Below are 23,829 nucleotides of genomic sequence, written 5' to 3' on the forward strand. Positions count from 1 at the left end.
CAACCAAAAGACACAGGCTCGCTGAATGGATACAAAAACAAGACCCATATATATGCTGTCTACAGGAGACCCACTTCAGGGGCACATACAGACTGAAAGTGAGGGGATGGAAAAAGATATTCCATGCAAATGGAAATCAAAAGAAAGCTGGAGTAGGAATACTCATATCAGATAAAATGGGCTTTAAAATAAAGAATGTTATAAGACACAAGGAAGGACACTACATAATGATCAAGGGATCAATCCAAGAAGAAGATATAACAATTATATATGCACCCAACATAGGAGCACCTCAATACATAAGACAACTGCTAACAGCTCTAAAAGAGGAAATCGACAGTAACACAATAACAGTGAGGGACTTTAACACCTCACTTAAACCAATGGGCACATCATCCAGACAGAAAATTAATAAGGAAGCACAAGCTTTAAATGACATAACAGACCAGATAGATTTAATTGATATTTATAGGACATTCCATCCAAAAACAGCAGATTACACTTTCTTCTAAAGTGCACACGGAACATTCTCCAGGATAGATCACATCTTGGGCCACAAATCAAGCCTCAGTAAATTTAAGAAAATTGAAATCATATTAAGCATCTTTTCCAACAACAACGCTATGAGATTAGAAATCCATTACAAGGAAAAAAACGTAAAACACTCAAACACATGGAGACTAAACAGTATGCTACTAAATAACCAAGAAATCACTGAAGAAATCAAAAAGGAAGTCAAAAAATACCTAGAGACAAATGACAACAAAAACATGATCCAAAACCTATGGGATGCAGCAAAAGCAGTTCTAAGAGGGAAGTTTATAGCAATACAGTCCTACCTCAAGAAACAAGAAAAATCTCAAACAATCTAACCTTACACCTAAAGGAACTAGAGAAAGAAGAACAAACAAAACCCTAAGTTAGTAGAAGGAAAGAAATCATAAAGACCAGAACAGAAATAGATGAAATAGAAACAAAGAAAACAATAGCGAAGATCAATAAAACTAAAAACTGGTTCTTTGAGAAGATAAACAGAATTGATGAACTTTTAGTGAGACTCATCAAGAAAAAGAGGGAGAGGACTCAAATCAATAAAATTAGAAATGAAAAAGGAGAAGTTACAATGGACACTGCAGAAATACAAAGCATCATAAGAGACTACTACAGGCAACTCTATACCAATAAAATGGACAACCTGGAAGACATGGACAAATTCTTAGAAAGGTATAAACTTCCAAGACTGAACCAGGAAGAAATAGAAAATATGAACAGACCAATCCCAGGTATAATGAAATTGAAACTGATTAAAAATCTTGCAACAAACAAAAGTCCAGGACCAGATGGCTTCACAGGTGAATTCTATCAAACATTTAGAGAAGAGCTAACACCCATCCTTCTGAAACTCTTCCAAATAATTGCAGAGGAAGAAACACTCCCAAACCCATTCTATGAGGCCACCATCACCCTGATACCAAAACCAGACAGAGATACTACAAAAAAAGGAAAATTACAGACCAGTATCACTGATGAATGTAGATGCAAAAATCCTCAACAAAATACTAGCAAACAGGATCCAACAACACATTAACAGGATCATACACCATGGTCAAGTGGGATTTATCCCAGGGATGCAAGGATTCTTCAGTATATGCAAATCAATCAATGTGATACACCATATTAACAAATTGAATAATAAAAACCGTTATGATCATCTCGGTAGATGCAGGAAAAGCTTTTGACCAAATTCAACATCCATTTATGATAAAAACTGCAGAAAGTGGACGGAGAGGAACCTACCTCAACATAATAAAGTCCATATATGACAAACCCACAGCAAACATCATTCTCAATGATGAAAAATTGAAAGCATTTCCTCTAAGATCACGAACAAGACAAGGATGTCCACTCTCGCCACTATCATTCAACGTAATTTTGGAAGTCCTAGCCATGGCAATCAGAGAAGAAAAAGAAATAAAAGGAATCCAAATTGGACAAGAAGTAAAACTGTCACTGTTTGCAGATGACATGATACTATACATAGAGAATCCTGAAGATGCCATCAGAAAACTATTAGAGCTAATTAATAAATTTAGTAAAGTTGCAGGATACAAAATTAATGCACAGAAACCTCTTATATTCCTGTACACTAACAACGAAAGGTCAGAAGGAGAAATTAAGGAAACAATCCCATTCACCGTTGCAACAAAAAGAATAAAATACCTAGGAATAAACCTATCTAAGGAGGTAAAAGTTCTGTACTCAGAAAACTATGACACTGATGAAAGAAATCAAAGATGACACAAACAGATGGAGAGATATACCATGTTCTTGGATTGGAAGAATCAATATCATGAAAATGACTATACTACCCAAAGCAATCTACAAGTTCAATGCAATCCCTATCAAATTACCAATGGCATTTTTTACAGAAGGAGAAAAAAGGATATTAAAATTTGTATGGAGACACAGAAGACCCTGAATAGCCAAAGCAGTCTTGGGTAAAAAAAACGGAAGTGGAGGAATCAGACTCCCTGACTTCAGACTATACTACAAAGCTACAGTAATCAAGATAATATGGTACTGGCACAGAAACAGAAATATAGATCAATGGAACAGGATAGAAAGCCCAGAGATAAACCCACGCACCTGTGGTCAACTTATCTATGACAAAGGAGGCAAGGATATACAATGGAGAAAAGACAGTCTCTTCAATAAGTGGTGCTGGGAAAACTGGACAGCTACATTTAAAAGAATGAAATTAGAACACTCCCTAACACCATACACAAAAATAAACTCAAAATAGATTATAGACCTAAATGTAAGGCTGGATGCTATAAAACTCGTAGAGGAAGACATAGGAAGAACACTCTTTTACATAAATCACAGCAAGATCTTTTTTGATCCACCTTGTAGAGTAATGGAAATAAAAACAAATGGGACCTAATGAAACTTAAAAGCTTTTGCAAAGCAAAGGAAACTACAAACAAGATGATAAGACAACCCTCAGAATGGGAGAAAATATTTGCAAACGAATCAACGGACAAAGGATTAATCTCCAAAATATATAAACAGCCCATGCAGCTCAATATTAAAAAAACAACCCAATCGAAAAATGGGCAGACCTAAATAGACATTTCTCCAAAGAAGACATACAGATCGCCAAGAAACACATGAAAAGCTGTTCAGCATCACTAATTATTAGAGAAATGCAAATCAAAACTATAATGAGGTATCACCTCACACCAGTTAGAATGGGCATCATCTGAAAATCTGCAAACAACAAATACTGGAGAGGGTGTTTAGGAAAGGGAACCCTCTTGCACTGTTGGTGGGAATGTAAATTGATACAGCTACTATGGAGAACAGTATGGAGGTTCCTTAAAAAACTAAAAATAGAATTACCATATGACCCAGCAATCCTGCTAATGGGCATATACCCAGAGAAAACCATAATTCAAAAAGACACATGCACCCCAATGTTCACTGCAGCACTATTTACAGTTGCCAGGTCATGGAAGCAACCTAAATTTCCATCGACAGACGAATGGGTAAAGAAGATGTGTTACATTTATACAAAATGGAATATTACTCAGCCATAAAAAGGAATGAAATTGGGCCATTTGGAGAGATGTGGATGGATCTGGAGACTGTCATACAGAGTGAAGTAAGTCAGAAAGAGAAAAAGAGATATCGTAAATTAATGCATATATGGGAAACCTAGAAAAAATGGTACAGATGAACTGGTTTGCAGGGCAGAAGTAGAGACACAGATGTGGAGAAATAGAGACACAGATGTAGAGACACAGATGTACAGACACCAAGGGGGGAAAGTGGCGGGGGGCGGTGGTGGGATGAGTTGGGAGATTGGGATTGACATGTATTCATTAATATGTATAAAATAGATAACTAATAAGAACCTGCTGTATAAAAAATAAAATTCAAAAATTCAAAAAAAAATTACTCGTATGGTCAGGCTTCACCTTAATCAGTAAGCCTCCACAGGGACTATGCTTTGCTACTTAGGTAAACATGTTAGAATTTAAATATATCTGGACCCATGGGTCTCCAAATGAAATGATACTCTGCTGGAGGCGTATTGGCGTGACTCATTCATTGGAGGCATAGAAGTTAAGGATGGCTCCTTATTGCCCACAAAGTAAGTCTAAGCTATGTCTCACTGTATACATAGTACTAGAAGTCACTGAGCTTTTGTTCTTAATCAACAAGCTAGTTTTTATCTCGAGGGCACTGTAAATCATGTCACTGATCGTGTTTCCTCCTTTGCCTCTGAAGCTAGAATGCTCAGAGATGAGCTGACGATTTGCCTCTAGCGCGTGAAAGAACTTTACGGCGTGGAATGGGATACTTCCTCGTTCCCGCTTCATTTTATACCCTCTTTTCCCACTGCCTGCCGTTGATCTTTATTCATCCTGAGTAGTCAGCTTCATGACTGATTCATAGCTTCATTTCCCCCCAGCCGCCCCGTCACCACTCCTTTCTCGCGTCTTCTCCTCCCACCTTACTGAATGCTCCTTCTTTCCTCCCTGCCTTGCATCATGCCACTCCCTTATGCCTGGAACAGCTCCTCTATTGTAACTCCCTCCTCCACCCCCAGTCTTACTGCTTGTCAACTTAGCTCAGCCGTCAGTCACAATCATCTCTGGATACCCAGTCCTTCACTGTGTGAAACTGGCTGTTCCCTCCTGTGTGGCCCACTGCCCCCATCCAGACTTACGCTGCTGCACCGGGAGCAATTCACTGAACTCACGTTTTCACAAAACAGTCTACCTCTGCTCGACCATGGACAGGGACCACATCTCACTGTTCTTTGAATCGCCCACCATGCCTTGCACCAAATAAAGGAGGGGAAGAATGAAGTAAGCAGTATCAGATGTGGTGGACGAGTCATGATAAGAATTAAAAAATGATCATTGGACTAACTTCGCAGTATGGCGGTAATTGGTGACCTTCGCTAGAGCCCTTCAGGGGAAGGGTGGGCATAGCCTGATTATATTAGAGGGGGAAGGAGGTTGGAAGCAAGGTAGAGAGAAATAAGGGTTGGGGGGAGGGGAGAGGTGGATGAACAGGGAGAGAGAGACTAGGAGAGGGGGCAGAGAGGAAGTCAAGTTGCTACGCTTGGGGTGGAGGTTAGGGTAGGGGAATGATAAGGGTCTGTACTGCCACCTGATAGTGTGTCCCTAGGGGTAAGCATAGCGCTCCTATGATTGGATGAAGGTAGTAGGTCTTCAGCTTGTGTTCAGTAAGTTTAAATCTTGTTCTGAGTAAAGTCTTTGCTTCATAGAAGTTCTTACTGCCTTACCTCTTGTTTGGTGTTTATTGTATATCTGCTTTTTGTTAAGAATTTTCTTTGGAAATGGATTAGTCCCTGGCTTATGATTTGTATCCCTTAAACAGCAAGCACAATATCCTGTGCAGAGTGATGTTTAATAAATGCTTGAGTGCTTGAGGTTTTTTGCTTCAGTGCATTTTGGTTTTCATGACATCTAAATTATAAAGTAATAATGCATCTTGATTAATACTAACCAGTGCAGACAGGGTTATTTTGTTTGGCTCTTTAAATTCTTAATTTTTTCATATGAAACAAACTTAAAAATGTGAAAGTGAATAAACCACCCGATCTTCCCCCCAAGACCACTGTCACCCTCTTTGGTTCAGGTTGTGCTCATGCTGCTTCCTCTGAACAACTCTTCCCTCACCTCCACCTGAGCACCATTCTCATTGTTTTGAGATTTACCTGTTGTTCCACTGTAAGCAGATAAGGTAGGGGGTCCCCAAAGAAAACGAACCAGGCATGGCTTTCTTGACATAAGAGAAGCCATTTTTAGCCTAAACCGTTTTGTGATCTAAGCCTGGCCACAGTGCTTGCCCTTGAACAGGTCTCAGTAATTAATGATCTTGAGGGAACAAAATAATGCAGGAACAAACAGGACTGTTACCAGGCAAGAGAAGTTGCAGTAGCAAAGATAATAAATCAGTTGTAAAGACTCCCAGATCTGTTTTCAGTGGTAAAGATTAGCCTGAAACACTTTCTTGAGCTGTTTTACAGAATTCAAACGGCGCCCCTCTTGAGCCTGCAACCAACCACCAGATCAACTGTTGACCTTTTCTGACCCTCATGACTTCAATCAGCTAGAGCTTGGACTCTGTCAACCTTTGCCTCAATTCTCTTTTGAATTCTCCTCTGCTCAAAACCCGTTCATGAATATACATATACTGCCCAGGCCCATTCATGAATATGCATGCACCCTTAGTGTAAAACTTCCCCAGTTTTGCTGTTGGGGAGACACTGCCTTGGGAAAGATCCCCGGTGTTCTCCTTATTTCCTGCAAGTAATAAATCCTTCTTTCTCCCACTCTTTGGCTTGGTTGTGTCTTTTTGCTTGACACCCACCAAGAGAGACGAAGCCAGTTTTCAGGTAATACCACCTCTCCTATATCCTTTCCTGATACCCCTTTGCCTACCCCAGCAAATGAACTCTTCCCCTCTTTGCCTCACTGTGCCCTAGACAAACTTCTGTCATTTCACTGCTCTCATTTGGACAGATATCTGTTTACCTGAACCAGATTGATCTTCCTTTAAGGCAGAATAAAATTAATTTTTTTTGCTTATATTTTAGAGTTGTAAAATGGTATCCTGATTATTTTGACTTATCACTATGTTAAAAGTATTTTTCTATTTTATTAAGTTGCTTTTGTAATTGTGATTTTAGCAGCTGTGTATTTCATCTAATGGATGACAGTCCCCTGTTACTGGCTTTGCAGGTTGTCTTCACTTTTGGGGTTTTTTTTGGAATTTTTGAATTTATTTTTTTATACAGCAGATTCGTATTAGTTATCCATTTTATACATATTAGTGTACATATGTCAATCCCAATCCCCCAAGTCTTCAGTTGTTTTTCATAAAATATTGTCACTGCCTGCCAAAATTGACAATGAAAAATAAATATTGCTTTAAACTTACTTTTAAAATATCTCTTTCTTTGCTATATGGTATATGTCACAACAAAGCTATATTTTCAATTCTGGTAAAGTTATATTTACAGAAGATAAAAATAACTTCCGTAGCATTGAGTCTTTTCTGCAGGTAACTTATACCATTTAGACGGTCCAGAGTTCAAGGTGTGTTGTCCAACCTGCAGTGGTACTTGTCCAACAGTTGTTACTAGTGAACCTAATGTGATAAAAATAAGAGCCCATGATTTTGGCTGAATTATAGAATGCAGTCGGGGGAAAAGAAGTACTAAATAATTTTATTTCCTGAACATCTTAGCTATAATACACGCTAAGCAGATGGTTGAAACTTTTATTTAAGGGAGGTTACTTGAATGGGTGTGAGTGCTTCCCTAGAGCAGAGGACGGTTGCCTGTGTGGTCATCTGCTTACAGAAAGTTAGACGTTACCTGGAATTTACATTTTAATAAAAGCATAGGCATCATTTAAAGTTTTCTGGAGATTGGATGGCTGCTACTGTGAACTGAAATATGTAGAGCGTTAAACAAGTAAGCGGGCATACTTCTTAACCCCGTAGTCCTTCCTCGCCATCACCAAAGCACCCTGGAGATGCTGAAAGGAGATGAAGGATGTGAGTGTGCCTGAAAACTGTAGCGTATTGTACGCAGATAAGTTGTCCTTTTATTCCCAAACAGGCCGATGGCTCCACGCTGAATGCATAGGCAGTGTTTTTTAAAGTAGTTAAAAATTACCTTTGCTTTGGTGTCTGTAGTATCAGATGTAATTTATGCTTCCCCCAAGCACAGCCACGGTAGCTTTTTCTTTATACATGAGTTTAAAAAATTGATTGTGTTTTTAAAGTTATGCTTAAGGTGCTTTGAAAGGGAAGATAAAAGTAGAAATTTTTTTAGGGGGAAAACCACTGAATATAATTTCTTAAAGAATTAGGTAATCTCTGGACGTCTCTTTTAGTGTATACAATCTAACAGTTGTAAGTTTATATAATCCTATATCTGTTTCCTAAATCCACTTTAGCCTTATTGGATGCAGGTTCTCTGAAATCCCTGAGGAGGAGTTAACAGATGGATTGTTGAAGGACAAAGTAGGCTGCTTAAGTTTCAAAGCCTGATGCGTTAAGGGAGAGATCCATTGTTACGGAAGCCTCACACCAAAGTTCGGTTCATTGACTGTGAACCTGCTCTGCCACAGATTCCGAGTCCGAACGGTCCCTGAGTAGATTGGAAGCAGTGACTGCGCACTGCTTTGAAGAGGAAGGAGAGCACCTGAGGAGTAGAAAGTACAGAATGTCCGAAGGAAAAGACTGTGGTGGTGGAGATGCTCTCTCCAATGGCATCAAAAAACACAGGTAGGATGGCCTTTAACACTGAACATTGCTGCCTTTTTATTATCAAGTGCATTTGCTTTTGTAAAGAAAAGTATGCGTTCTCTTCGTTTTTGCTTTTTCTCTCTATTGAATATTTACATTGCTCCATCACCTCAAGGAAAGGATTTAGCTTAAGTACTTTGTCCATTAGAAGAAGAACATCATCTGTAATAGTAGGAACTAAGCACAAAACTTGGTTTTAGATACCATGGTTTTAGGGGAACATAAATCCTTCAGCTGGCGATGTAGAAAGGCTCTTCAGAAGTGCCTATTGAAAGTGATGCTGGGTTCTTCTTTTCAGCATACATCTTTTATGACTCAGCCTCCCAATGCTATTTTAGTTTCTAGTCATTTGATCTTCTGGTTGGTTTTATTGAGAATGGATGGTAATATTGCCTGCTTGTTGATACAGTTTAGTTACATTTACACAAAGACTTTTATTAAGACCCAGGGTTTGTTGAACATAGCCATTTTTGTACTGTCTAATAACATTAGTATTTTTTTATTTGCTTGATGATTTAGTCCTAGAGATTGTCCCAGATTAATGAGATGTCACAGACACTAGAGTTCTCTGGTTTCACAGAAGTTTATAGACACAGTGCCATGTGTGCATGCTGGTATTCATAGGGTACAATATTTTATCAAATTATCAGTGGAGAATAAATCCTGTTGTCATTGTAAAGAGCACTTTTGGGATAAGTAGTTATTAACCATTAATTTCTACAGAATGGTTTTTTATTTAATATTTGTAGATTTGTGTAGCTCTAACCCCATTTCTGTACCATGAATCTGGCTACAGTTGGTCTCAACTATTGTCCTGCTGAAAAATTGTACATATCACTTCTGATGTATATGTATCACCCCTTGTTAACAAAAAATGTTTCACTTTGTACTTATTTTGAAAAGATCAGTGAGTTTTAGGTAACTAGCTCAAACCAGAGTTTTCTTCTCTTTGGTTAGAGGGTATCTTCTAAACGTGCTCATTGATGGCTATCTTTTGATGGCGTTTACCATTGCAGATTATGTGGCGAGCTGTGAGGGCCCTTCCTCTCTTCTGTAGTTACTGTCAGCTCCTTTATGGTCAGGGGCTAAGTTCTGTGCAGGGCATGAGGTACCTAACAGGAAACCTGTCAGGTCTCCCAATGTCTAAAAAGAAGATAGCCTTTAACCATTTAACACATACCTCGTTACAGTCTAGTGAGAACACATGTGACATATGTTTGGAATGTTCAGAGATGCATAGAATCATTAAGGTATCTGAAGGAACGCCGAGCTTCATAGATGCTGTTATAGCCTATGGCTGAGGAGGATTTCTCAGCTTTTAAGGCCCAGGAGCCCTTTTGTGTGTGTGCTGTAATGCATCATAGGAGGAGTTATTTTGCATCTGACAGAAATTGATTATACTATATTCATACATTCTGTGTTCCCTTTTAATTAGTCAAACCCAGAATGGCACAGATGTGAAAGTTAAGATGGAACGGTTCAAGATTTGGAATGAGGATAGGTCACTAAGAAAAACCACAATGCAACTAGATAGTGACATAACCAGAAAAGTTAAACTGATGTACAAGATGCAACTTATGAAACCTATAAATGTAATAAAATATTCTTTAGCTATTTAAAAGTGGGTAATTTAGGAAATTGTCAGCATTCAAATATGTGGAAAAACATAACAGCTTCCTATTTTAAAGAATAGGCATTATAGGAGTTTTTTTTAAAGCCTTTTTTTTTCCCATAAAGCTCTTCTCTAAACAAATAAACAGGGCATATGCCACATACAATTTAAAAGTTTCATTTTGGGAAAGGAGAACAGGCAGAGTATTCAGTGTTATCAGGCCCCTCTTTCCTGCGCCCTAAGTTGCACTGTATGTGATTATAATGGGCAATTATTATATTGACATTAAGAGTAATTTGAATTAACAGTAATTTTGGTGATATTTTAGAAAAGCAAATGTATGTTGCATGGCCTGAAGTGATCATGAAATTTATTTGAAGCCTTCTGTTTTACCTTTAAAAGTCGTGTGAAATTTGTATTTGACCTTGTCATATGTTTCTGTTTTCTTGAATATTGAAAAATAATTTACTCACCACTTACTTACCTTTTCCATAAAAATCTTACCTTTCTCCCTCATCCCACATCACCATCTATCCTTGGGATGTACACACTTAAATTTGGGGAGATGGGAAGAATATGGATTATAAAATTTAAAAGAGAGAGATGCGTATTTTATTTTATTTATTTTTTTATTGAAGCAGAGTTGATTTACAATGTTGTGGCAGTCTCTGCTGTACAGCAAAGTGACTCAGTTATAGACATACAGACATTCTTTTGTTATATTCTTTTCCGTTATGGTTTATCACAGGATATTGAATATAGTTCCCTGTGCTGTACATGAGAATCTTGTTGTTTATCCTTTCTAAAAATATAAGAGTTTGCACCTACCAACTCCAAACTCCCAGTCCATCCCGCTCTCTCCCCCTCCCCCTTGGCAACCACAAGTCTGTTCTCTATGTCCGTGATTCTTTTTCTGTTTTGTAGACAGGTTCATTTGTGCCATATTTTAGATTCCACATGTAAGTGAAATCATATGGTATTTGTCTTTCTTGTTCTGACTTACTTCGCTTAGTATGATAATCTCTAGTTGCATCCATGTCACTGCAAATGGCATTATTTTGTTCTTCTTTATGGCGGAGCAGTATTCCATTGTATATATATACCACACCCTCTTTATCCATTCATCTGTTGATGGACATTTAGGTTGTTTCCATGTTTTGGCTATTGTGAACAGAGCTGCTGTGAACATAGGGGTGCACGTATCTTTTTGAATTATAGTTTTGTCCAGGTATATTCCCAGGAATGCGATTGCTGGATCATATGGTAATTCTGTTTTTAGTTTTCTGAGGAACTTCCATGCTGTTTTCCATAGTGGCTGCACCAACTTACTTTCCCACCAACAGTGTAGGAGGGTTCCCTTTTCTCCACACCCTCTCCAGGATTTGTTATTCTTAGACTTTTTAACGATGGCCATTCTGACTGCTCTGAGGTGGTACCTCATCTTCGTTTTGATTTGCACAAGAAATGCGAATTTTAAAACGGGAAAAGAGAAGCCTTACAAGTTATAGTTCCTATGGAAAATATTAAATCATGGCTTAACTAATTTGCTGACAAGATAGAGCTAGGGTTTTCAACCATTGTTGTTTTTTAGCCATGGAACCATTCGTGCAACAGAAGTTTAGTATGGAAACTACTAAAACCTCACCCACCCTCAGAGACTGATGAGGGTCCCATAGAGAAGGTCTGTCCCCTCCTCCCCAGTCTCCCACTGCAGTTGGAATCACCATATCTATTTCATGTCCTTAGCCAACAAAAGTATTTAAGCTTTACTTTCTGTAGTATGTATTATGGAGCAACAGGTTTCCCCCAGACTCTGTTTCTGTTCCTGTTGGATGTGTCAGCACAAGAGTACCTAGGAGAGTGCCTGCCACATGGGAAACACTCAGTAGAAATGGCCTCTTTTAACTCTGCTTACTCTCTTTCTCCTCAAAAATGATTTGATTTGCTCTAAAGAACCTCTGCCCTCTTGTTTCCTTTTCTACCCCATTATCATAGGGTGACATCATGGGGTGCAGTTTGAAAAATCTCTGACCCAGAGAATCATAAGCTATAATGTCATATTAATTTAATATAAAACCAACTATGCCAGACTAATTGAGTTTATTTGTATGATAATTAAAATACAGATATTATGGATCTTTAATCCATCCTATGTGATAATTACCAACAAAATAATTCTTCTGTTAACGAACTAGGTAAATTAAGTCATCTCTTAAATAAAAGTTTGGGCTAAAGGAACTGAGTTCTCTTCTCACTCTGAAAATCTTGTAATTGCTAACTGAAATCTTGAAAAAATGGTTTTTCTACCTTACTGAAGTTCAGAAAACTTCTGCAATGTCTTTTAATATGATTAGACCTAGGAAAAAAGTGTTCTATGTTTTTCATTCACTCTGAGTTATTGATATGCCGTGTACTCTGCTGGCCAATGACCTTTACTGTGGTGCTGTACATGTCTTTGGGCTTTTAGGTTAGTTGTAGAGAAATATCAATAGAAAGAATTAGGATTTTATTTAAGACCTAGAACCAAAAACACTACAGAGGTAGAGAATATACAAAATAAATGCTCCATTTTGATGGCACTTTTTTCTTTTTTTTTCTGGAAAATACATTCAGTTGCTTTGTGGAACGTTAGCCTTCACCATACTGGTCAGGTTTATGTTGACAGGGCTTCTTGTCATCTCGGTGCTCTGTATTCCATAGGATCGGTTCTCTACCCTTGGACCTAATTTATTACATTTATTCTGAGCTCTCATCTTTTAACTTTTTAGCAGTTTGACCCAAGTTGTAATTGGGGAGGAAGTTGATATTTATCTCATCTGGACGTATACTGTATCAATAAAAGATACTCGTGTAGAACAGATTAGTCGGAATCTGAAATGTTGGAGCCATGCTATGATTCTATAAATTGTATTCCCAGTGTTAATAGATTAAAAGAGAAAAGCATATGATCATCCTAAGAGATAAAGAAAAAACATTCAATGAATTTAAACAGTCACTCCTGATTAATATAAATGTCTTAGCAAATCACAAATAGAAGAGAACCTCTTTAATCTGGTTAAAAGTTGCAACAAATAGGGCTTCCCTGGTGGCACAGTGGTTGAGAGTCCGCCTGCCGAAGCAGGGGACACGGGTTCGTGCCCCGGTCCGGGAAGATCCCACATGCCGCGGAGCGGCTGGGCCCGTGAGCCATGGCTGCTGAGCCTGCACGTCCAGAGCCTGTGCTCCGCAACGGGAGAGGCCACGACAGTGAGAGGCCCGCGTTGCAACAAATAAATACTTGATAACGAGATATTAAAAACAGTTCTTCTACTGTCATGAATAAGACAAGGATGCTTGCCGTCATCTTTTCTGTTCATCATTGTTTGGAGGCCATACGCAGAGACATAACACACCCCTGAAATTTAGAAATAAAGCCGTAGATGTTTACAGACAAATTATTATAGTTAGAAAGTTTGGCAAGGTTGCTTTTATATAAAATCAGCTAACTATATTCCTTTGCACCATCAACGGACAGAAACTGCGATTAAAACTAGGGGGGAAAAGATTTTAGAATAGCTATTAAAAAGTCACTTACCTAGGAGTAAATCTTAGCCAAAAAAGTGTAACAATAAAACTTACTGAAAGATATAACACTTATCAAGAAGGAAGAGTGTCATAAATATGATTTGCCAAATTGATCTGTAGACTTGGTGTACTTTTAATTAAAATTGCAAGTCCTTTTCCTTGGAAGTTGAAAAATGGATTCTGAAGTATATCTTTAAGCACAAGGGCTTTGAAGAGCCAAGATACCTCTCAAGAACCTGGTTTGGGGGAGGGAAGGCATTTGCCTGACCAGATGTCAAGATTGATTGCAAATCTTAAGTGCAGAATTGTCCTGCAGGCAAGACTAACCTGAAGAATGGAAGTAAAAGGTCCCAAGACTCAGACATATAAGGAAACCTGGTGTATGTAACAGAGGCAACATAGCAGATCAGGCAGGGAAGGAACAGACTGTTAGGTCAGTGGTGCTGGGAGAATCATTTAATACAGAAAAATTTTTTTAAAGGAAATGGACCTCTATTTCATAAATGTAAATTAAATTCTAGATGAACCAAACACGAATGTGAAAAGGCAAAACTTTCACAAGAAAATATAAAAATATCTTTGCAGTTTTAAAATAGGGAAGGGTTTCTTACAACAGAAATGTGATAAGGACTAAGTTTTATCTGACTGTAATTAACGTACTTGTTCTTGATGTGTTTACCTGAATAAAAGCCTTGCATTCTTTCATAAATGTGGCTAAGAATCATAAAGGTTTAGTTTGCTGAAATGGTAGATTATGACTCCAGATGCTTGCTTAGTTTACCCTTTGTTTATCCTTCATGACTGCTTTAGAATTGAATTATTAGGTGACCAAATAACAGCTGTCTTCTGTGTGTGAAGAATATACTGACAAGTTGAAGTCAAACAAAAAAGGTTGAGAATATAAGCTAAGACAGTATCTTCCAAGAAGTAGGATTATATTGAGAAAATGTTGTTAGTTGTAAATAAAAATCACTCTGACTACATGTGACACCCATCTCCCCCCAAAAACGCATTTGGAGATCCCTTGACCAGTAAGAGGGAGTGCCAGCTCAGCAGGTGACAGGCTAGTCAGTCAGCAGAGTTCAAAGGGTAACGTGAAACGATAAGCAAAAACCTTATCTAGGAGTAACAAGCTGGTAGGCTGCGGGTCACTTCGGGTATGTCAGGAAGGGGGGAAAAAGGTGGTTTGAGTCTACATTCATAATAATTATCTTCACAAAACGAAGTGGACTTGCTGAACTTACTGCCAGGAAAGACTCTAGGAAAACGGAGGCATCTTTCTATAGAATTCACCTCTTCCCGCCCAAGTTTTAAAAGCAGATGGAAGAGGAGGTGCTCTTTTGGAAGCAGGGGCCGAGGCCCGTCTCCTGATCTTGCCTCTGACCCCTAAAACACTTCTTTGGGGCCTGGGGCTCTTTAAAACACGGTTGGAAAAATACAGACTCTTTCGAGCTTAGCGTTCTGTAAGCAGATGATGGTGAGACGCACTTTCACCTGACTCCGAGGGCTCATTCTGTCTATTCCAGATCAGTGGTTTGCAGGGGCAAACGAGAGCAGATTTCCAGGGCAGCTATAATCTGTAAAGATTTGCTTGAATGAACAAAATAGCTAACAGCTAATGAATTTGTTGTTTGCCTAGGGTATGAAGAAAAATAAAGAATATATTTTCAGGCATATAATCCCATTTTTCAACTTTCATGCAAATTTTCAAGCATGCATACAAATAGGATAATATAATGAACTCTTCATACCCATCATTCATCTTCAACATTTATCGCGTGCGCAACTTTATTTCATCTGCAGACCTCCTCCATCTCCCATCCCCCCATAATATAAAAAATTATTTTTAAAATTATATCAAATCCAAGATATATTGTTTCATTTGTATATATCTTTAAAACACTGGGACTTGTATTTTTAATTTAAAAAAAATTTTTATTGGAGTATAGTTGATTTCCAGTGTTGTGTTAGTTTCAGGTGTACAGCAGAGTGAATCAGTTATACATATACATGGATCTACTCCTTTTCAGATTCTTTTCCCATGTAGGCCATTACAGAGTATTGAATAGAGTTCCCTGTGCTGTACAGTAGGTTCTTATTAGTTACCTGTTTTACATATGGTAGTATGTATATGTTAATCCCAGTCTCCCAATTTATCTCCCCCACAACCCCCTGGAAAGCGTAAGTTTGTTTTCTACATCTGTAACTATTTCTGTTTTGTAGGTAAGTTCATTTGTACCATTTTTTTAAGATTCCACATATAAGCGATATCATATGGTATTTGTCTTTCTCTGTCTGACTTACTTCACTCAGTATGACAATCTCTAAGTCCATCCATGTTGCTGCAAATAGCATTATTTCGTTTTGTTTTGTTTTGTTTTTTTGCAGTACACAGGCCTCTCACTGTTGTGGCCTCTCCCGTTGCGGAGCGCAGGCTCAGCGGCCATGGCTCAGGGGCCCAGCCGCTCCACTGCATGTGGGATCCTCCCGGACTGGGGCACAAACCCGTGTCCCCTGCATCAGCAGGTGGACTCTCAACCACTGCGCCACCAGGGAAGCCCCGTTCTTTTTTTTGTTTGTTTGAATTTTATTTTATTTTTTTATACAGCAGGTTCTTATTAGTTATCTGTTTTATACATACTAGTGTATACATGTCAATCCCAATCTCCCATTTCATCCCACCACCACCACCACCACCCCCCAGCCACTTCCCCACCTCGGTGTCCATATGTTTGTTCCCTACATCTGTGTCTGTATTTCTGCCCTGCAAACCAGTTCATCTGTACCATTTTTCTAGGTTCCACATCTATGCATTAATATACGATATTTGTTTTTCTCTTTCTGACTTACTTCACTCTGTATGACAGTCTCCAGATCCCTCCACGTCTCAACAAATGACTCAATTTCGTTCCTTTTTATGGCTGAGTAATAGTCCATTGTATATATGTGCCACATCTTCTCTATCCACTCATCTGTCGATGGGCATTTAGGTTGCTTCCATGTCCTGGCTATTGTAAATAGAGCTGCAGTGAACATCAGAGTGCATGTGTCCTTTCAAATTATGGTTTTCTTTGGATGTATGCCCCTGAGTGAGATTGCTGGATCATATGGTAGGTCTATTTTTTAGTTTTTTAAGGAATCTCCATACTGTCTCCATAGGGGCTGCATCAATTTACATTCCCACCAGCAGTGTAGGAGGGTTCCCTTTTCTTCACACCCTCTCCAGCATGTATTGTTTGTAGATTTTTTGATGATGGCCATTCTGACTGGTGTGAGGTGGTAGATACCTCATTGTAGTTTTGATTTGCATTTCTCTAATGATTAGTGACATTGAGCATCTTTTCATGTGCTCTTTAGCCACCTGTATGTCTTTGGAGAAATGTCTATTTAGCTCTTCCACCCATTTTTTGATTTGGTTGTTTGTTTTTTTCGTACTGAGCTGCATGAGCTGTTTGTGTGTTTTGGAGATTAATCCCTTGTTGGTTGCTTCATTTGCAAATATTTTCTCCCTCTCTGAGGGTTGTCTTTTCCTCTTGTTTATGGTTTCCTTTGCTTTGCAAAAGCTTTTAAGTTCCATTAGGTCCTGTTTGTTTATTTTTGTTTTTCTTTTCATTATTCTAGGAGGTGGATCAAAAAAGATCTTGCAGTGATTTATGTCAAAGAGTGTTCTGCCTATATTTTCCTCTAAGAGTTTTATAGTATCTGGCCTTACATTTAGGTCTTTAATCCATTTTAAAACACTGGGACTTTTATTTTCTAAAACCATAGTCCCATTATCACACCTAAAAAATAGTGTGTTAATTGTCATCAAATATTTAGTCAGTATTCACATTTCCCTGATTGTCTCATAAATGTCACTTAGTTAATTGGGTCTAAAATGTCATTTAAGGGAATTCCCTGGTGGTCCAGTGGCTAGGACTCCAAACTTTCACTGCCGAGGACGTGGGTTCAATCCCTGGTCAGGGAACTAAGATCCTGCAAGCCACATGGCACGACCAAAAGAAAGAAAAAAAAAGTCATTTAATAATAAAAATCCAGAAGGTCTGCATACTACATTTGGCTTATATGTCTCTTAAGTCTTAAGAGATTAAAAAATGTTTAGATCTCCTCTCCTCATCCTCATTTTTTCCTTACCATTTATTTGTGGAAGAAACCTGGTCATTTGTCCTGTAGAATAATCCACAGTCTGGATGTTGCTGGTTTGCATTCCCATGGTGTCATTTAACATAATCTTTAACTCCTGAATTTCCTGTAAACTGATGGTTATATAGAGAGGCTCAATCAGATTTAGGTTTGAATTGTTTGGCACAAAGTACTTTGTACGTACACTTACCAAAGGTGTGCCTCCCGTTACATCCATTGGGGGCATATGTTATCAGATTTTCCTTCTTTTTGTAATGTTGAGATTGATTCCTGGGTTCAGGCAGTGTCAGTCTGATACAGCCATGATAATGCTGCCCAACAGCCTTGAGCCTAATGATTTTAGCAGCCATTGTTGATCAGTGTCTACATCATCATTTTAATATGGGCTGCAAAATGGTCATATTACATTTCTGTCATTCCTTCTACTTTTATTAGCTAGAATTCTTCTGTAAAGAAAAAAGTTCCCATTACCTCTTTTCAGAATATGTTGGTTCCCTAACATCCTTTGAAGATGGTATAGGAACACGCGAATTGGATTGTTTAAATCTATTATAATTATTTTTTCCCATCTTTGGTCAGAGGAAGCCCCTCTATGTTGGCTTCTGTGTCCTTTTGACAGGACCCCACGTGGGTTTTTTTGTTGTTTCAGGTATAATCCAGTGGCCTTTGATAGCTGCCTTGCTTTCTGATACAGAGAGATGTTTCAGGTTTATCTGGTATATTTCCTGCCCCAGACCTAGAATCAGCTATTTCTCTAAGAAGCCACTTATCATTTTAGTGAGCAATTATATTTAGATGTTTTTTTTATTTTGATGTGAAATAATATTTAGATATAACAATCTGGGTAGTAAGGATGTTCACTGATAGAAAGTTGGCCATGGTTTCAGTCCTTTTCATTGGATAGAGGTATAAAAATCACTGGTCCTTTTTTTTAAGGGAAAATGTTTCATACCCATATATTTCCAGTTGAAATTCTGGATTATGGGGTTTTTCCCTTAATTCCTTTGATTTTTATTTCATGGTTCCTAATGACATTAATATAGTTACAAATTTGCCTTATTCTACTATTTTTGTTTCACAGACACATACACTCATACACAAATACTGGTACTAACAGCATGATTGTTGAAAAGAGTTTTCAGTTTCTTTTTAGTTCCTTTTATCCTTTTAATATATTCCATCTGGGATGTACAGTCTATGGTGTGTTTGAAGGTCACTTGCAGTGGTTCCCTTCTGTGTGGTTAAACTAACTTGTTAAACAGGTAGGTTCATTTGTTTCACTTGCTTTCAAGTTTTAGGGATTCCCTTTTGACTTAATGTACAATATTTACATGATTTCAAAGTCAAAAATACAAAACAAGGTATATTTAGAAAAATCCAGTTTCTTGTTCCCTCGACATTGTTTCCATCCTTCCCCAAAGGTAACTATTTTTATAATCTTTCCAGTTTTTGTTTTTAATATAAGCAATACAAAGATCTATTCATATTCCCTTGTTTTTTATAAAAGACCCTTACAACCTCTGCTTTTTTATCTGCTTAATGTATGCTAATTCCAGTTCTTTTGGTCTCATGTGTTTTGACATGAGTCAACTGGGTGTTTCTTCAGCAACCCTTGAAAAAATACATGTGTGTGTGTTTAGAGATGATTCTCTTTTAGAAAAATATTTAATTGGTGATTCATTCATGTGGTTCAAAATTCAGAAATGTAATAGGGTATATTTTGCAAATTTTAACTCCCACTTTTTAAACTAGCCACTCCTCTTCCTTTCCCCAAATGCAACCATTGTTACATACAATATTCACACTAATGATGGAAAATGCATGCATACAACTCTTGCCTTTGCTTTTTAAAAACGTATGTAACAAATTATTTATTCAACAAATATATTTTGGGCCCCTATTAATGCCACATTCTATTCAAGGTGCTGAGGTTACAATCATGAACAAGCCAAGCCCGTATTCTTATGGAGTGTCCATTTCTGAAATGAGGAGGGTTGAGCATCTTTTTGTATGTTTAAGATCAATTTGTATTTCTTTTTCTGTGAATTGCTAATACTTCTTGCCCATTTTTCTGTAGGAATGTTGAAGTTACCAATTTTCAGCTGTTCTATAATATATCATTACTAGCTTTTTGTATGTGATATGAGTTGAAAATATTTTTTCCAGATTTGTCAAAAGGGAAGATAATTCTTAGAAAAACCTGTAATTCCTACCACATAGCAGGTAATTACCACATAATTCTTACCACCATATGCTCTTTGAAAAAAAATATAAGTGAACTAGAAAAGTGTCGTTATTAAGAGCTACTTGGGTTTGAATCCCATATCTACCACGTTCCTGACCTTAAGCAAGTTATAATCACTTTGAAACCCAACTTCTTCTTCTGTAAAATGGGTGTAATAATAGGACCCACCTTGTTGGCTTGTGGTGATAATTAAATGAAATAATCTATACAAAGGAGTCATAGTGATTTTAACTCATTAAATCTCAGGTGCTGTTATAAGTAGAAAATTGATAAACCTTAAGCAAAAGTGAGTAAATGGAATTGTTTTCTTTCTTTTAACTCATAAGAAAAGGTCTTTGGATGGGTTTTAGAAGTTTACTTTGGCCTTTGAAACTGAAATTTGGGTAACAGGTAGCTGAAATGAAAGAGTTCATTTTGGAATACGATTATTTTCTTTTGAATAAAAAATAAGGAAAACTGTCTCCTATGGTTGATTTCCATTATATCTTATAAGGACATTTCATAGTATTGGTTACGTTGAAACATAGTTTTTCTCTTCATGAAGGTTACAAAGGTGTGGCTGGCCTCCGAGAAGCTGGCTGTAAGCTTATGTTGTCAGAAGTGTAAACAAGAGGTGACTAGAGCCTTGAAGCTCTGTTATTCATTCCTTAGTCCCTTGATACTACTTTGCCCATGCAAAGGTCTCATTACTTCTCCTTTCAATCCCTAGGCTTTTTGAATCTCTTAGGTAAATATCCAATTTCTATTTCAAGTTTGCTTTATATGGACTTATAATCCTCAGTATGTCAAGATGAAGAAGTTGTTCAATATTTAATAAAACGTATATTCTTGCTTGGCGTCTTGCTGTGTTTGAAGATGTACCCTCCTTCCCTTCTACACACATGAACACAAGGTTTTGAGGGCCTGGGAAATATCTACCAGCATAGCTTAGTCTTTTAATGGTCTGTCTTACTGTGTTTACTCTGCCCATTTCTTAATTACAATAATTCATAGATTGGGCATCTTGATTTCTGATGACCTGTGGGATCTGGTCTGTACAAATACATTGAAGTGTCTCCCATTGGAGCCGTGCCAACCTGAATTTTGGCTGAAGGAGAAACTGCCTCAGGGGACATAGAGTTCTTCAGTATTGTTTGCTGCGCTTGTTAACACAGGAGGATTTTCCTCTTTCAAAAAACACCATATATAATAATAAGGATTTACAAGATAGAAATTAGGGAAGTGATTGTTTTTAAAACATAAAGATACTTTGTTTGTTTGCCTTGTACCTTTAAAATCTTCAGAAAATTTGATTTATACACCACTGTTTCCAAAACACATTCATTGTTTGTAGAATGTGATAGATCCTAATCGTGGGATATAGCCTGCTGTCGAGTCGTGTTGATGTAGCACCACACTGAGTCAGGATTTGAAATCTGAGCGTGAGCTGCCATTCTGCCATAGACGGTATTCTCAGAGCCAATTCCTTGTTATTCTGGAAGTGACTCATGTTAATGATACATCCTGGTTCTCAAGCAGGAAGCATTGCCTCTGCATCTGACAAATGTGGAAAACGTAGGTGACTGTCACTACGTCTGTTATGATGTATGGGGGAAGGTGATGTGACTTGTGCAAGAGCGGGGTACAGCCAGCTTTTAGGAAGAGGTAAGAGATGGAGTCTAGTGTCCTACCAGTGCCAGAGTAAACTAGCGTGCTTCCCGGGCTGTAAGAGAGCACAGTTCTCAGCAAAACAGACTTCTGTGGGTGAACCAAGTAGAGAGTTTATAACCATAGATTCTTCACAGTATTGTTTTGCTTTCGTGCTTTGGCGTTTGGGGTCTTTGAATGCCTTAAAGATATTGTGAAAAATTCTAGTAGGTGAAGGTGTACCATGATCATAAGACAGTGGGGAGCCATCAGCATAATGCAGTTCGCTTCTGCATCTGGTTCTGGCTCTATGACTTAGTATAACTGTTGGCTTTGGTCAGCATTTAGCCTGTCCGCGCTTCATCTTTGACGCAAGCAGCACCCCACGAAAGCACAGTCCAGTAGCAAGATGCTAGAACCTAGGTCTGACTGGTCGCTAAAGCCGCTGTCTTCTGACTGTACCATGTTAACTTCAGATGCAGAGCTCTTTACAATATTATGCATAATATTAATGGCTACAGTTTACACTTGGATTATAAATTGATGTCTATAAGATACTTTAACAAACTCCATAGCTTTTGATTCTCAAAATATCTCTGAGTTACAGGTAGGGCAGATATTATATCCTCAGTTTTACAAATGAAGAAATTGAAGCACAGAAAGTTTAATTGACTCGCCCAAGATCACTTAGCAAGTAAGTGATAGAACCTGCATGCAAGCCACGTATTCTGACTTCAGAGCCTCCATTCTTTTCTTAAAATCTAGAATCTTCATAGATATTTAGAATAACAGAGATTTCTATTCCTAGACAAATTCCTAGATTTATATTCTGACTGTAAAACAATTTGTCCTAGCTTTTAATTAATGCAGTTCCATTTGTTTCTTTTATGTAATAATTTACAGAGAATTAACATCATAGTCCCAAAGCATTTATTAAGCACCCATCCGCTGGGCTCAGAGCTAGGCACTATTATTAATTAAAGTGAACATGGAACTTGTTTTCTGGGTCTTTATACATTTCCACTTGTATTAACAGGAACACACAAAAGAACACATGAAAACGTTGAAAGTTCTGCCAATTTCAAACAGATACGGGATAAAAATTTCCCTTCCTATAATCTCCATGGTCTACCAACTTCCTACCAAAGCAGAATACTCTAAAGGATGCAGGAATGATTACAGGTGTCATGTTTTCATGGAAATTATTTGTTTCTCCTCAGTGACTGTGCATTCTTTTATTACTAGTGAAGACCAAGAGTTTGGGCTGTTTTCCTTCAGGATTATGATTGACATTATATTATTGGAAAGAACAAGAAAATCTCAGAAGGTGAGGTACACTACTTCAATGTGATTGTCGTGTTTTAGGACACTGTGTAGTCTTTGCTAGCAGAGGAAACCTTCTTAGGAAAGAGGAAGAATGCTCTTCTTTGCAGTACAGATATTTCACTATGATCAGAGCAGTCAGAAAGGAAAAAAGAAGGGAAACTGACATATATGTCAAATAACACCCATGGAGGTATTATGTGTCACAGAGCAGGAAGGAGCCAGAAATTCAGCTCTCCCTAGAAGTTCTAATCCTCTGATGATAAGCAGTCAAAAAGATCTCAGATCATTTTAAAAGGAAGTTAAATCAGGCTATTGAACTGCCTAAAGCAGATCACAAACAGTTATATGCATTCTAGAAAAACGGGCGTGGTTGAAAGGGAAATACCTATAAAATTTCAGAGCCACAGAAACAGGCAGAGTGGTGTTTGCAGAGGGACACGTCTATCGTTCAGTACATCTCTGCTTTTCTTTGTGTCTTCTCTTGTTAACTGTGTTTTGCATAGTCCCCAGGCTCTTGTTTCGGGGATCTGAAGTCCTTGACTGCAGTGTTCCAGGTGACATGTAGCCTGTTAGACATAGCCTCGCTCCAGAGTTGCGTTTAGGGATCAGCCGTTGCCGTCAAGCACTCAAATCTACTCCAGGGTCTCGCCACACCTCGCACTGCCTACTGCCAGACTCCCGATCCAGCTGGAGCACATCCAGGTTCCAAGACAGGACATTTCCTAGTGTAGGGTCCAAGAGATTTCTGTTGTAGTCAGGAAAGGCTTCTTTCCCCTTTCCTGCCAACAAAACTACTAGCTTCAGGCTCTTTCTGGAATGTGGGAGGTGTTAGTGGAAGATTTGTGCTCACCACCTCTATTCCTCTCTGCCCCTTAGCTGTCCACACTGCAAGAGGCTTAGGTCAGCCTTCAGGTGAGACAGGGAGGAAGAAACTGGCTCTGACCTGTACTGCACA

General features: G+C 38.2%; 1 protein-coding gene across 15 annotated transcripts in view; it reads left to right on the forward strand.

The window, feature by feature from the left end:
• Nucleotides 1-23,829, forward strand: part of OSBPL1A (oxysterol binding protein like 1A) — a 208,648-nt gene that overhangs the window by 133,496 nt on the left and 51,323 nt on the right. For all 15 annotated transcript variants that reach the window (XM_029219688.1, XM_029219679.1, XM_029219714.1 and 12 more), the window contains one exon: nucleotides 8,181-8,337. In XM_029219688.1, the coding sequence (XP_029075521.1) occupies nucleotides 8,181-8,337 (157 nt within the window). The remainder of the gene's footprint in view (nucleotides 1-8,180; nucleotides 8,338-23,829) is intronic.

Source organism: Monodon monoceros, unplaced genomic scaffold (assembly GCF_005190385.1).
Source record: "Monodon monoceros isolate NGI ecotype Baffin Bay Population unplaced genomic scaffold, NGI_Narwhal_1 Super_Scaffold_1, whole genome shotgun sequence".
NCBI lineage: Eukaryota > Metazoa > Chordata > Mammalia > Artiodactyla > Monodontidae > Monodon > Monodon monoceros.